Source organism: Cyprinus carpio, chromosome B11 (assembly GCF_018340385.1).
Source record: "Cyprinus carpio isolate SPL01 chromosome B11, ASM1834038v1, whole genome shotgun sequence".
NCBI classification, from domain to species: domain Eukaryota; kingdom Metazoa; phylum Chordata; class Actinopteri; order Cypriniformes; family Cyprinidae; genus Cyprinus; species Cyprinus carpio.
In genome coordinates this window covers 5075648-5089948 of record NC_056607.1, presented here as the reverse complement: position 1 = coordinate 5089948, position 14301 = coordinate 5075648, and the positions used below count along the sequence as shown (strand labels likewise).

Sequence of the window (14301 nt, the reverse complement as noted above, 5' to 3'; positions counted from 1 at the left end):
TCACCCCCAGGGGGCACGGCTCGCCTTGGGAACGGGTAAGCCAAGGCGATGGCATCCACTATCCAGTGGGCCAACCTCTGCTTGGAGACAGCCTTCCCCTTCTGCTGACCTCCAAAGCAGACCAGGATCTGCTCAGAGCTTCTGAAGCTCTGGGTGCGGTCCACGTATATGCGAAGCGCTCTTTACGGGACCACAGCAACGCCAAGGCTGGGATCTGCCTCCTCTCCAGGGGCAGCGCTTGCAGGTTCACCACCTGTCTCGGAAGGGAGTGGTGGAAACCTTTGGCATGTATCCAGGCCGGGGTCTCAGGACAACGTGAGAGTAGCCGGCCCAAACACAAGGCACTCTTCACTTACCGGAAAATGCTATGCCTAGGACCCGACCCTCTTGATGGAAGTGAGCGCGACCAGGAGCGATGTCTCGAGAGACAGGAACTTAAGCTCGACTGAATCCAGCAGCTCAAAGGGTCCAGCCAGAACAATAGAGAGGTCCCAGGAGGGAACCAGGGGTGTCCTAGGAGGATTTAACCTTCTGGCAGCCACATACACTTTCAGGGTGGAGGGTGACAGCCTTCACTCCAACCTTTCTTGCAGGAAAGAAGCACGACTCTGACCGAGCATCTCCGGGGGTCTTCTTGATGAGAAGAACACCAATTCGTGAACAGACTCCACCTCAGAACATAGGGGCTCTAGCCTGAGAGAAAGTGTGTCTACCACTGCAGGTGGCAGACCACTTAGGTCTGCCGCGTCCCGTCCAGAAGCCACACGTGGAGGTTCCAGAGATCTGGACGCGGGTGCCAAATGGTGCCCAGTCCCTGAAATAGTAGGTCCCTCCTCAGGGGGATGCGCCAGGGAGGGGCTGTCACGAGGAGCATGAGTTCCATAAACCAGGTCCGGGTGGGCCAGTAAGGCGCAACCAACAGAACCTGTTCCTCGTCCTCCCTGACCTTGCACAGTGTCTGTGCGAGCAAGCTCACTGGGGGAAACGCATACTTGCGTAGAGCCCGAGGCCAGCTGTGTGCCAGTGCATCCATGCCCAGGGGGGCCTGGGACAGGGAATAGTACAACTGGCAGTGGGAGGACTCGTGGGAAGCAAACAGGTCTACCTGGGCATCGCCGAATCGACTCCAAATAAGTTGGACTGTCTAGGGATGGAGTCGCCATTCCCCGGGGAAAGTGAGCTGTCGTGAAAGCGCATCGGCTGCACGATTGAACTCCCCCGGGATGTGGATAGCGCGCAGCGACTTGAGCCGCGTCTGACTCCAGAGGAGGAGATGCGACGTGATCGTAGACCGCCCTGTCGGTTGATGTACGAAACAGCCGCAGTGTTGTCCGTGCGGACCAACACGTGCTTGTCTAGCACTGCCAGCAACTCCAGACAGTTGATGTGCCAAAGCAGTCGAGGTCCTGTCTAGGACCCTGAAGCTGCCTGCCCGTTGCATGTATTGCCCCAGCCCGTACTGGAGGCATTCTTTGTGACAACAACATGCCGGGACACTTGTTCTAAGGGCAACCGGCCAGTAGAAAGGCAAGGTCCGTCCAGGGTCTGAATAGGCGGCGACACATCGGTGTGATGTGGTGACCGATGTGTGTACCGCGGCGCCCATGCCCATCTCGGACTCAGGAGTGCAACCAGTGCTGAAGTGGCCTCATATGAAGCAACCCGGAGCGGCGTGACTGCGGCTGCAGGATGCCATATGCCCCAGGAGCCTCTGAAAGTGTTTCAGTGGTACCATTGTCCTGCCTCTGAAGGAACTCAGGCAGTTCAGCACTGACTGGGCGCGCTCGCTGAAGAGACGTGCCGTCATACTCACCGAGTCTAACTCCATACCGAGATAAGAGATTCTCTGCGCAGGGGAGAGCTTGCTCTTTCCTCGGTTGACCTGAAGCCCCCACTGACTGAGGTGCCGAAGCACCAGGTCCCTGTGAACGCACAACTCCTCTCGGGTCGAGATAGTTGAGGATCCTGATGCCCACTTCCCAGAGTGGGGCAAGGGCAGCCACCGTGACCTTCGTGAAGACACGGGAGACAGGGAGAGGCCGAGGGGGAGGACCTTGTACTGCCATGCCCGACCCTTGAATGCAAACCGCAGAACCGGTCTGTGGTAAGGGAGGATCGAGACATGGAGAACTCATCCTTCACGTCGATCGCTGCAAACCAATCCTGGGTTTTGGACGCATTTGATAATAATACTTTTCTGCGTCAACATCTTGAGCGGGAGCTTGTGCAGGACCCGATTCAAGACTCACAGACCCAGGATAGGTCGAAGGCCACAGCTTTTCGTGGGTATGATGAAGTAAGGGTTGTAAAACCCGCTCCTCATCTCGGCTGGAGGGACCGGCTTGATTGCATCCCTCGCCAGCAGGACAGCAAATCTCCTCACGCAAGACAGAGGCGTCCCGGACTGCCACCGGAGCCTCGAGAACGCCATTCGAACTTGGGAGGTCGCCGGGCGAACTGAATCGCATAACCAAGTCGAACCATCCCAATGAGCCAGAATGACGGGTTGGGCAGTGCAAGCCACGCCCCCAAACTCCGTACAAGTGGCACCAAAGGGAAAGTCGACATACCCGCAGTGGTGCAGCGTGGGGAGTTGTGTCGGATGCCCAGAAAGCATCGCGTTCTGAGTCATCACAGCAAAACTCCCCTGTTCCCCCGAAGGAACTGGCCAGAGATGCGTGGAGAGGCGTTGCGTCTCCGAACCGCAACCCTCTTGGCCACTGCGCGAAAGGGGGCGTCGTGGGTGAGAATGAGGAGCGGTGCGTCACTCTTTGTCAACCCACGAGCCTTGCAACTCAGAGGAAAGGGAAATTGCTCTTTTTTTTCTGAAAATGTGGATACCGCTGGCCGTTGGACCAGCGGCGGAGCAAAAATAATTCTCCACCAAGCCCTCCTCCGGGGGAAGGAGTGGCACTGTCTCCGCCATCTCCTGAAGAGCAGTCTCCCACGTCTCCGAGTTGCCTGTGTCAGGGCCGCTTCGTCTTCTTCTTGGATGATTTCGCGGCTGGATGTGACACGGGGGGGCCGCGCTCTCCTGCGCGGGGCTCGAACGCGCCGGCCTCGAAGAACTCTCAGCATGGGGCGGAGCCAATGTGGAGGACGCAGGAGGGCGCTCACGGCGACGAGCAGGCTGAAGCACGGCCCACGATGGAACGGTGGCAGCCAGAGGATCACATCGGGGCAAGATGCGCTGTATGGCCTCAGTCTGCTGTTATACTGCTGGGCACAGCCCTCGACAGCGTCGTCACACAGGCCAGCCTTGGAGATGGAGAGTCAAGAAAGTGCACTTTGTCAAACGTCTCTCATCTCGACCAGGCTGAACCAGAGATGGACCTACTGGACCACCAGAGTGGACATCGCCTTCCCGAGGGACTGCGTCGTGACTCCCATCGCCCAGAAGGGTGAGGTCAGTCAACGTGCGCAGCTCCTGCATCAACCTCGGGTTGGTTCTACCCTCATGCATTTGTTAAAGCCTTGGCTGGTGAATTTTGCAGGATTGCCATGGCATGCAGGGCAGAGGCAGCTTGGCCCGCAGCACACCGTAAGCCTTGGCAGCGAGAGCGGGCCGACAGCGTACAGGCCTTGGACGGGAGACGCAGACTATTCCTCCAGTGGCGGCATTTTGCGGACACAAGTGCACCGCAATCGCACTCTCCTGCTGGGGAATGTCGACGCACACCCTAGCTGCCCCACCATCGAGGGTAGTGAGGACGGAGGAAGGAAACGAGCGGCTTCTGGCCGTAAAAAGGGGCCATCCACGACTACGTCACTTCCCCATGCACATCCGGGAAGAAAGTAACCAGAGCAAAACGCAGTTGTGAGCCGCGCTCTACACCGAGAACCAATTGAACAGCTGTGAGCACTCAGGGTTTGGCGGTGTATTCACCTCCATCCTGCTGCTCACAGCTGCCCGGGCAAGCACGGCTGTCAACTTTGGGTCCGATTCGGCAGTGGCGACAACACCCCGGGGGGGGGCAGCCCCGCCGAATCTTCATCCACAGAGGTCAACAGCCCATCACCCGATGCTGCAAATCGACATCTGATCCACCGGCGGCAAACCGAATGACATGCTGGGACCGCCATAAGACAGCCCAGCAAAATCACCCAGCAGCCGCACAGAACAAGCACTGCGGAAGGGGTGATGAGAGGTTCCGGGGGGCGTGGCCCGGCGGAGAAGCTCTCACTGTCACCCTCAAATCTCCCAGGCACTAGCCGGCGGTCCTCTGCTCGTGGCAGAGAAACCGAGATGGGTAGTGACAGAGGGGTCTGCTCATTTCCCTATAAGAAATAAGAGACGAGATCACAGCGTTGCCATGGTCACACACGAAGTGTGGGCATGAACCATCCACGAACGCGTCCTTAGCGTGCTGAACGCCCAGACACGGAAGACAATGCTCGTGGCCGTTGTCAGAGGACAGGAAACGACCGCATCCAGAAGGACACTGACGAAACGGCGTCTTTAAAAAGACGAGAATCGTCCGTGATTTGCTCTTTTAGGAAATCCGCTCTTTTAGTTGAAGCGCCCAGGGGATCGCTGAAAGGGACACCGCTGTTCGCGCCATAATACCGCCAACCAGAACAGCTTCCCGACACACAGCAGATGAATGGCTTTGTGGAGTATATAACAGCTTTTCATACAACCACTCGGCTCCGAAGCAAAAATCTAGTGAGTGGATGCACCTGTCGCCTATTTATACCTGTAGGCACGGGGAGTGGCTCAGGTATGTTAAATCCACTAGCCAATTTTCATTGGCGTTTTCTCTTAAACTCAGAGATGATTGGCCTCCCAAGTGAGACCCCATATGTCGTTCGACATAACTCGTAGTGACCGACAGATAGGGAACTAAAGGCGAATGTACCTGAGAGAGCAAACTTTGTAGAGTTGAATGGCTGATGAAATAGGTACCCTGTCTTCTTTGTGAGCTCCTCCTGCTAAATGTTGAACCCTATGGGTTTAAGAAAACCCCATGTATATCACTGATTTTACTAGTTTCACTGAACAGTAACAAGTTCAACATGCCATGAAATGATTAAGGTTTACCTGATAGCGGTTTTCAGTCTGATACTGTTTCCACATCCATGTCTGTTTTTAGAAACAGAAGACAGTACAGTAAATACTGGACTTTCACTTTTACTTTCAAAGGATATTTGATTGGGACAATTTCATACATGAACTGCTGAACTGCTGTATTACCTCACTGGAATAACACTGTGATCTGTCTCTAGACCAGTACTCATCCATTTGAACTGGGAGACTATGAGTGGCTGTAATTTTGCTAGATACCTGTAATCAACAAACAAAATTAATTCAATACAATACACTTGTAGTGTAAAGAATGACAGTGGTTCTATAATAAATGTATAGTTTTTTCCGAGATCTCATTATGAAACAAACAGAAATTTTTAGCATACCCCATGAATGTCAGTTGTCTGTTGAACCCCATTACTGACAAAAGTTGCATCCTTTGAGTGACTAACAGATGCCTTCTTTAATAGAATAGTCGGGACCTTTATGAATGTAAAAAAAAAAAAAAAAAAAAATAGAGTAGAACATTGATTTGTTATCTTTGTATTAGACATCACTGTGAAAGGGTCATTTAGCTTTTCATAAGAAATCTTAAGGTAAGGTTTTACCACACAATCAGTGCCAGGTTTCTCGATGTTAGAAGGCAGAAGGGCATCTTCTAAGACATTGTCTACCTGCACCAGAGACTTCACAGGCCCACAAGAGCAAGTGAGAGACAGCAAAAGAAATGCTAAAAGGAAAAACAGCTTTTAGATTCAAGATATTTTAACTTAAAAAGAACATGAAATATTAGATCTAAGTGCACATATATTTCTGTCAGGACCACTATCTGACTGACACTTGGCATACAGTTTGGTTTGATGGTAAGGTTCTGTTCTGGGCAAAAACTCCTCGCCCATCCATGCAACCTGTCATGAATGAGCAGGGAGAGCAGAAATAATAACCCCCAATGGTAAACAGAACAGAACAAAGCAGATATCATTAGTGTACTTAATGATTTTTAACTGCAACAACCTTATTCAAGATAAAAATATGTCTGATTCAATGAGGAATATCAGAAAGCCAAGTCCTGACTTTGGCAAAAGGAGGAGCTGGGGATGGAGGAGGGTAATTTGCTCCTGAGCAAGCGAAAACTCAGCAGAATAATACTGGATAGACCTTATATAGGAAAGCTATGATAGGTGTCGTATTCCTGTAGCTAGATGTGATCAGCTGAGAGTCAGCCGAAGCAAACTTGAGTCACGTGACCTCCCAGAACTAATGCGATGCGCTTAATTTTTGTATTGTTCTAGTGGAAAATCATGATTTCAGGTATAAACCCATTTCCTTCAGTTTGGATTAAAAAATATATATATATATATATATATATATATATATATATATATATATATATATATATATATATATATATATATATTTGTTTATTTTATTTTATTTTATTTTATTTTATTGTACATAACAGAAAATTATACATATTTTAAAAAGATTATAAAGTTCCTAGCATGCTTTGCATAGGACTTAACAGTGAGAATAAAAATTGATGGGGAGTGTTTGTTTTAATGCTTTTTTTATGAGAAATGAAGGAGACTTGATAGTGTTTAATGTTGAATTTCAATCAAACTGGGTTACCATTGGTGAATAGGAGTATGGAAACATAGACAAGACTGTCTTTGCTGCTTTACTTAAGGAGCTGACTTAGGTCATATCAAAATAACTCAAAGTAATTTGTGAAATAATAATAATAATTATTGTTAGTTAACTGTTCTACTGCCCCAATAATAGTAGGATAACACAGGATAGGAAATCTGTTTATCAAATCATTTTATAGGGAATTTAACAGAATCTGGTGCTCACCAAATATCATCAGCGCGGCAAGAATGGTAATTCCTATCAAGCCACTTCCCACTTTTTGCTGTGTGTTGCGCTCCATCAGACAGTTTGGTGAAACCGCACAATCACACGTAGCAACAGAGAGATTCTGGAGGACAAAACTGCCCTGTTTATCAGAGATTTTCACAATCAATGTGTATAGACCGGCATGAACGCTTTTATCCTTCACCAAATGCACTGTGTTACCTAAAAGACAAAGCAAAAAAAATGAAAGGGGATGACCATGTGTTTTACATAAGAGCTTAGTAAAATCGAACCCAATGCTGAGAACACTATATAAGGTTCTATATAATGCACTATATAAAACACAATGTTGTTTTTTTTTATTATTACTATTATTTACCATGACTTGGGTCAAAGCTCCATTCCTCCTTATGATCTCCCATAATTTCAAAACTGAACGGACCGCTGTACGGATCTCCATCAAGGTCATAGGCTGTGATCTCTGTACCTGACACTTCATCAAACTGACAGATAGAAACTATGTTCTCCTTTAAAATAGGGACATTGTCGTTTTTGTCTTCAATGTGGATCTGAATGGTAGCAGTGCTCGTCATTGGAGGATGGTCATCTGGTGTGAAAAATCAGAGAAAAATGGAAAATAATACTTCTATAGAGATGATAACTGTTTTAGTAAACTATGTAGGTTTTGTCTCTTTCTACAGCCCAACACACTGGAATAGGCTCCAGCTTCTCTGAGACCCTAGCGGTTTCGGACATGGATGGATGGATGGATAGATGTAGTCATAACCAGTTATTTGCAAGCCAAATGCAAAACAGTAATATACCCTTCTCTGTCACAAGGACAGTGACTGTATAAGTCCCATTGGTCACATGACTTGACTCTCTGTCCAAAGACTCTTTTACAAAGATTTCTCCAGTTGTTTTGTCTACTCTGAACCAGCCTGCAGGATCTTGTTCAATAGAATACCTGGTGCGGGAGAAAATAAATTGTTTATTATTAACAGACTTACTGTCTGGATTCCCCATATGGAGTGGCAACAAAAGTATTAGGACACGTTTAGACATGTCACTATATTAGATACAAAATATCAAACATATCATGGTCATGCCACATGGTTTGGTATTTTATAGAATGCAACAACAGAACACGTTTGGAGCTAAAGTGATGATGATGATGATTGAACACTTACTCGAGTTTGTGGGGACGTCCAGTGTCAGGATCGACTGCTGTCACTTTGTCTACAAAAGCTCCGACAGCACCATTTTCTTCCAAAATTACTTTTCTTACTGGATCTGGGAAGAATGGAGGGTCATTGGTGTCTTCAACAGTAATTGTAATATTCCTTGAGGACTGTTTTGGTGGATTTGTGTTAATGGTCCAGAGCCCATCTGGAGATCTCTCTTTAACCTCACAAGAGAAATAAGGCTCTTCGTTCTCAACAATGATGGTGAGTTTTTGTTCTGTGTTTTCTTCATAGTCTAAAGGCTGGCAAAGAATTGCATGAAAACAATACACACAATATCAGTATAGCAGGTAAATTTATTCCATGACTTACAGGCATTTTTACTTAATAACATATGTCATAATAGCAAGACTGAATTATAACGGAATGATTTTGCCTAATTAGTATAGATTTTATTGAATAGCAAATACATCTGAAATGTTCATCTAACTTGTGGAATTACTGAACAATAACACCATGAATTACAGTAAGGATTAAAGGTAAATATAATAACATTAGTACCAACATGCTGCTCGGGTCCTCACCCTCACAAATCTTTCACTTTATACAATTTCTTTTTAAAATTCTTTTTAATTTTATGAGCCAAGCAAGTCTACTTTCTCTGCAGCAGCAGCATAGCAGCTCTAGTCCACCAAGACCAAACCTATGCACATTGTCTTTACATTAATAAAGATTTAACAATCTGAAAAGTGACTGAAATGTGTCTTTTTTGTGTAATCTGTGGTCAAGACGAAAACGAGGCAGGGAGTATAAGATGCAGGAAGATGTACAATGGGGCAACTGTTGGGCATTTTACCACATCTTACCATACTGATGACCTTATAAATAATAAATGAGTCAATATCCCTTAATGCTTTGTAATGAGATTAGTCAACATAGCAGGACATTTACAGAAACGCCTAGAGTGTGTAAACATACCTTAACCACTGTGAGGATTCCATCATTGGTGTCTGGATCAGTGTGGATGGCAAAGTGGCCGCCTTCATCTCCTTGTATGGAGTATCTGACCCTCCATGCAGCAGTGGGACGTGTGTCAGCATCAGCTGTATGTATTTTGAGAGGTGATGTACCATTTGTCCTTTCCACCACATTAGCTGAACCCTAGCGAAGTGGGAAAATTTAAAAAACAGTTAACCCAAAACTGAAAATTCTGGAAACATTTGATTATATATTTGGAAGAATGTTGGTAAACAAACAGTTGCTGGTAGCCATTGACTTTAACTGCATGGAGAAAAAAAAAAAAAAATTGTATTGTAAAAATTATGTATATATATATGTATATAAATGTATGTATATATATTATATATATATATATATCTATATATATATATATATATATATATATATATATATATATATATATATATATATATATTAATAGAAGTCAGTGGCTAAGCAATTGTTAGGTTAAAAGCATTCTTCAAAAAATCTGTTCTTCAACAGAAAAAAGAAAGTCATACAGGCTTTCAACAACTTGAGGGTAAGTGAACGATCACAGTATTTTTATTTTTGGGTGAACCATCCTCTTAACACTAACCGTTTGCCCTGTGATAACTGGTAAATGATTGTTGCCATCCTGAAGGTTGACAATTATGGTCACTGTGCTTGACAACTTTACAACTCCACGGTCCTTTGCTTCAACTGTTATAGAGTATTTATTAGCCATCTGAAAAGAAAACCGGTTAGACTCTTCATATACATACTCAAAAAACTTAAAATAACCTGACAAATGTCAAGATATTTTAAAGACATGTTTTCACATGTTACTTGAACACTGAAACTGGACTGTGATGCCTGTTGGTCTGTCAGGCACAAACATGTCTTTTTGCTGCAATATCCAAATCCTAGCATGACACGCTGGTTTTAAAAGCATGTACAATATGCTATAGGCTATAGTACAGTATTTTATACACTGTGCAAGTAACAAAAAAGTAATTATTTCAGTACTTTCAAATTATGCATTCCCTGGGCTTTTATTTTACCTCATAATCAAAGCATCCTTTGAAAGATATTGCACCACTTTCTTGGATGTAGAATTCCACATTTTTAGTTGTTGGAGTGACAGAAATGATTTTGTAATCAATGGTGGAATTCGGAGTTCCTGGAGCGTCCTTATCAGATGCTGAAACACCTATAATAAAACCACCTGCAAACAGACAATATAAAGAACATGACTTCATTTCTTTAAGGAATATTTATTCTGAAAATTAAAATCTATTATTTGCTTATCGTCATGTTGTTCCACTTCCATATTGTTTTTTTTTTTTCTTTTCAAAATGAGAAAATCTAAATACTTTACTAGTCGCTCTTTTCAATACGATTACAATAAATAGTAACTAATTATGCTTCAAAAATGACGCAAAAGCACTTTCCTGTCTCTCAAACAGTACAAGCAACACTATGGTCATGGATTTGAGTTTTTTTAAAAGCCATTAACTGCTGTTACTGAATCAATGAAATAGTTATTTAGAGTGGATCAAGCAATTAATTGAAAGGATCTTACTTTCATGGTGCTCTTTTTTAAGAAACCATTTATTGTAATTGTATGGAAAAAAAAAATTGTTTAAAATGTTGTGTTCCACAGAAGCAAGTTGTGTGGGTTTGAAATGACATAAATGTGAGTGAATGATACGTTACCCTTTAAAATCTCAGGGAAGTAAACATATCACATATTTGCCATTACTAATTCATATTTTGAGGGCTTATAAATAAAAGCTTCTTCATAAAAGAAACATAACTTTTTATAGTGTTTCTTTAACAATAGTAATATTTTTTCATGAAGGTTAATATAATAATTATAGTTTCAGAGTTATTCAAAGTTATTTTCAGATAACTTTAATGAATAGACAGACTCATAATCTTAAAATATGTAAATGAATAATAATTTACATTTTTTATGCAATCTTGGTGATACAGAACAAATATATTTTAGTAATTGTTGTGTGAATTTACATCAAATATTACAGTTGTCCCACATAAGACATAATGTTTAAGAACAGAATTTAATATTTTTATTGAATGTAATTTTTTGATAAAGCTGTAGTTTTGTCAAATTATGCCAAAAAGAAAACAGTCTAATTGTATTTGTGTGTATATAGGATGCTACAAAAGTCAACTGTTTAGAAACTAATTTCCACCACTGTCATTTCCATTTCTAAATGAATGGTGATTTAAAAAGTGGCAGAAATTACAAATGGTTCAGACAAATTACTAAAACGGCAGTAAAGCTGGTAGACACATTAAACTAGTCATAATGTTAAAAAAGCAACAGCTCTGTTTTAAGGGACTTTAACTTCTAAAAGTCAAGACCAGACATGTCTATAATTGAAGAAACAGCCCATATCCACCTTATTTTTCAACGCGGAAGTAAGCCGTTTTCTGTGAATGTGCGAGACTTCCGGTTCATTAGCCGCTGTAAGGAAATAACGAGAAGAATATCAAAGTGCAGTAAACTGTAAAACTGTTTGCACTACAAACCAGTGTGTTCATAATAAAGATAATACATTAAAAGAAACTGGTAAGACACCAGTTTCCAATATCAAGCAGCAAAACAAGCTGTTTTGTGCAGCTAAAAATAGCTGGAAGCCAATGACACCGGAAGCCAGAAACATTACATTTTCCCTCTCTTACAGGAAAAATAAGGTGGATAGGATTTACATATTAATTTGCAGTAAATCCAACCTGAAGTACACCTAATTACAGCTGATGACAATTCAGCAGTCTGGCAATGATACTGACCTTGTTTTGCTGCTTCGTTTACAGTGACATCATAAACACTCCTCTTGAATTCCGGCGGGTTGTCGTTGATGTCCAGTATGTTGACCTCCATGCCAAGTTGTGTATCTATGGCCAAGTTGGACTTATTTCTTGCTTGGAAGGTCAGCTTTGAAAGGATGATGGAATTAGTTCCAACTTATGCCCTTAATGCTTGCTTACTTAATCATCTTCGTCCCAAGTGAAACATAAGGCCTTAATACTACCTATATCTAATAAAAAACCTGATTCATCTTACCATCAGAACACTGTACTGCTCATAGTCGACTTTCCGGTGGACTTTAATTACCCCTGTGAGCGGATCAATAGATAGGACACCCTTTGGGTCTTCATCCACACCTTTGCCTTTTAATCTGAACTCCACTAAATAGCTACGGTCCAGTTCAATCTAGAATTTGGGCAAAGAAATTTTATCAGGATGGCAAGTTTAACAACATCATGGCACCTTTTTTGCGATACTTGTTCATTTGTCATTAAACTGATACGTTTTATGCAAGGAATTGAATGTAGTTTTTAAGATATTTCATGTATACTGTGAAATATTATTAATTACAATTTGAAATATATATATATATATATATATATATATTCTATGATAAGATAAATATTTTTTATTTCATGACATTTTTGCAACAATGTAAAATTTGTTACTTTATTTTTTGATAATTTTAAGGCATACATACTACCTCAATAAAAGTATACATTTATAAATAGAAAGAAAGAAAGAATAATAAGTAAATTTATACTAAATAAATAAATTTGTCTTTCTGTCATTCCACTTCAAATTCCAATTCAACATCCTCTGGTTTGTGGCTAATTTAATTCAAATGTACATAGACGCATTTGAAGGGAGATTTAATTGAGAATTTGGCCCGATCAAGCCAGCAACAAACCCAGATCTTTTACCAAAATGATATACCACTCCAAGTTTTGAATTTTATTATTTGATACCCGCAGTGCATTATTTGAGAGAAATGATATTTACCTGCCCCAGTTCATAAGGGAAAGGCCCCGGGTGTTCCTCCACAATGTTAAACGAGTCTATAATCCAGGACCGTTTATGGCGCTTGAGAGGCTCTGTGCTGCACAGACAGATCATTCCCTTTCAACAGAACAGTGTGTGTTATTTACTGCATGGATGTTACATGAATTAAGAGCGGAAAAACCCTAAAGCTAAGAGAAATGTTTCAAATGCATCCCACCTAGATGATGTGAACATGATGCAACAGCTTTGCATTACCACTAAAAATGCCATTCAATCATTAACATTTGGATCATTTTTAATCATTTCTGCCATGAAGGCAGGGTCAAAGGACATTTTTTTTGTGTGTACTTTTTGAGACATTTTGAACTTTTGTATTTGTATTTTTGCATTGTATATTTACCTGAGAGAATTCAAAGTTGTGAAACAGGTTTGGGAAAGGCTATACTAGACTCTCCTTTGTTGCTGTTTTTCTCAACTGACCCCCAGATATAAACTCAATAGGCACTCATGGTACAGGAATACACATTCAAAAGCACAGACTTCCATAAAATGTCTAATAATAATAATTATATTATTATTATATTAATAATAATCATATTATTAATTCTACTGCACAGATTACTGATAAAGATCGAGGTCCCAATAATCACAATATCAGAACAAATACAGAGAAATAAAAAAAAATATATATCAATATGACTGAATAAGGTATGGTAGAAATGAAATAGAATTAGGTTTAGGTAAAAATAACTCCTTAAGGAAACAAAATTACATTTATACCATTACTGTCCTATTGCTATGTAAAAAGTAACACAGCAAACAAGCAACAGAATAAAAAATACATTTTTGATTTAAAATATCACTGAATCTTGAATTAACCTATCTGATAACTGTGACAACAATACAAACTGTACTTACCACAAGCACCAAGTAGCTGAACATCATTGTGGCCATAATAATTTTAGTTTATAATATGAGGTAGAAAGCTTTAACACTGGAATCTCATGAACTCTCACGCTCAGACCTGCTTCTGCCTTGAACTGAGAGCACAATGACACCTGTGTAGTGCAGAAGTACATGTAACTACACCCTGGGGCAGTGTTAGTTATGCAGTACCAGTATGCAGTGTACACATATAGAGAGAGAGAGACATTACACACATTTCTATAGGAAGAGAGAACAGGAGAGATAAAAGGAGTTATCCCCCCAAAAAAGTATTTTTTTTCCCAGTACAAATCTCTAAATATTCTTACAAGAAGTTGAAATTATTTGTGACCTTAATAAGACTTAAGTAAGATTTATGTAAATTGTATATTTTATTTATATTTCTAGCCCATTCTTGTTTTAAGTATAAAAATGTTGTTAGCTTTTTTAAACAATTAAAAAAATGGCAGTAGGTTAAGAAGATTAAATTACTG

General features: G+C 41.9%; 1 protein-coding gene across 3 annotated transcripts in view; it reads right to left on the bottom strand.

Annotated features, from left to right (window-relative positions):
* The window catches only part of LOC109054365 (cadherin-like protein 26), a 15895-nt gene extending 1914 nt beyond the window's left edge, over positions 1-13981 (bottom strand). The window contains exons 1-16 of one of the 3 annotated variants that reach the window (XM_042733624.1): positions 13802-13981; positions 12884-13000; positions 12137-12286; positions 11863-12007; positions 10107-10270; positions 9662-9790; positions 9043-9225; positions 8071-8366; positions 7705-7847; positions 7260-7487; positions 6881-7102; positions 5635-5756; positions 5413-5508; positions 5195-5284; positions 5042-5083; positions 4860-4946 (exon numbers count right to left, since the gene is read on the bottom strand). In XM_042733624.1, coding sequence (XP_042589558.1) covers positions 4860-4946; positions 5042-5083; positions 5195-5284; positions 5413-5508; positions 5635-5756; positions 6881-7102; positions 7260-7487; positions 7705-7847; positions 8071-8366; positions 9043-9225; positions 9662-9790; positions 10107-10270; positions 11863-12007; positions 12137-12286; positions 12884-13000; positions 13802-13837 — 2250 coding nt within the window. In that variant the 5' untranslated portion in view covers positions 13838-13981. Of the gene's footprint in view, positions 1-4859; positions 4947-5041; positions 5090-5194; positions 5285-5412; positions 5509-5634; positions 5757-6880; positions 7103-7259; positions 7488-7704; positions 7848-8070; positions 8367-9042; positions 9226-9661; positions 9791-10106; positions 10271-11862; positions 12008-12136; positions 12287-12883; positions 13001-13801 lie in introns of all 3 variants that reach the window. The other 2 variants (XM_042733623.1, XM_042733625.1) reach the window with 2 other exon arrangements.
* Between the last annotated feature and the right edge of the window lie 320 nt (positions 13982-14301).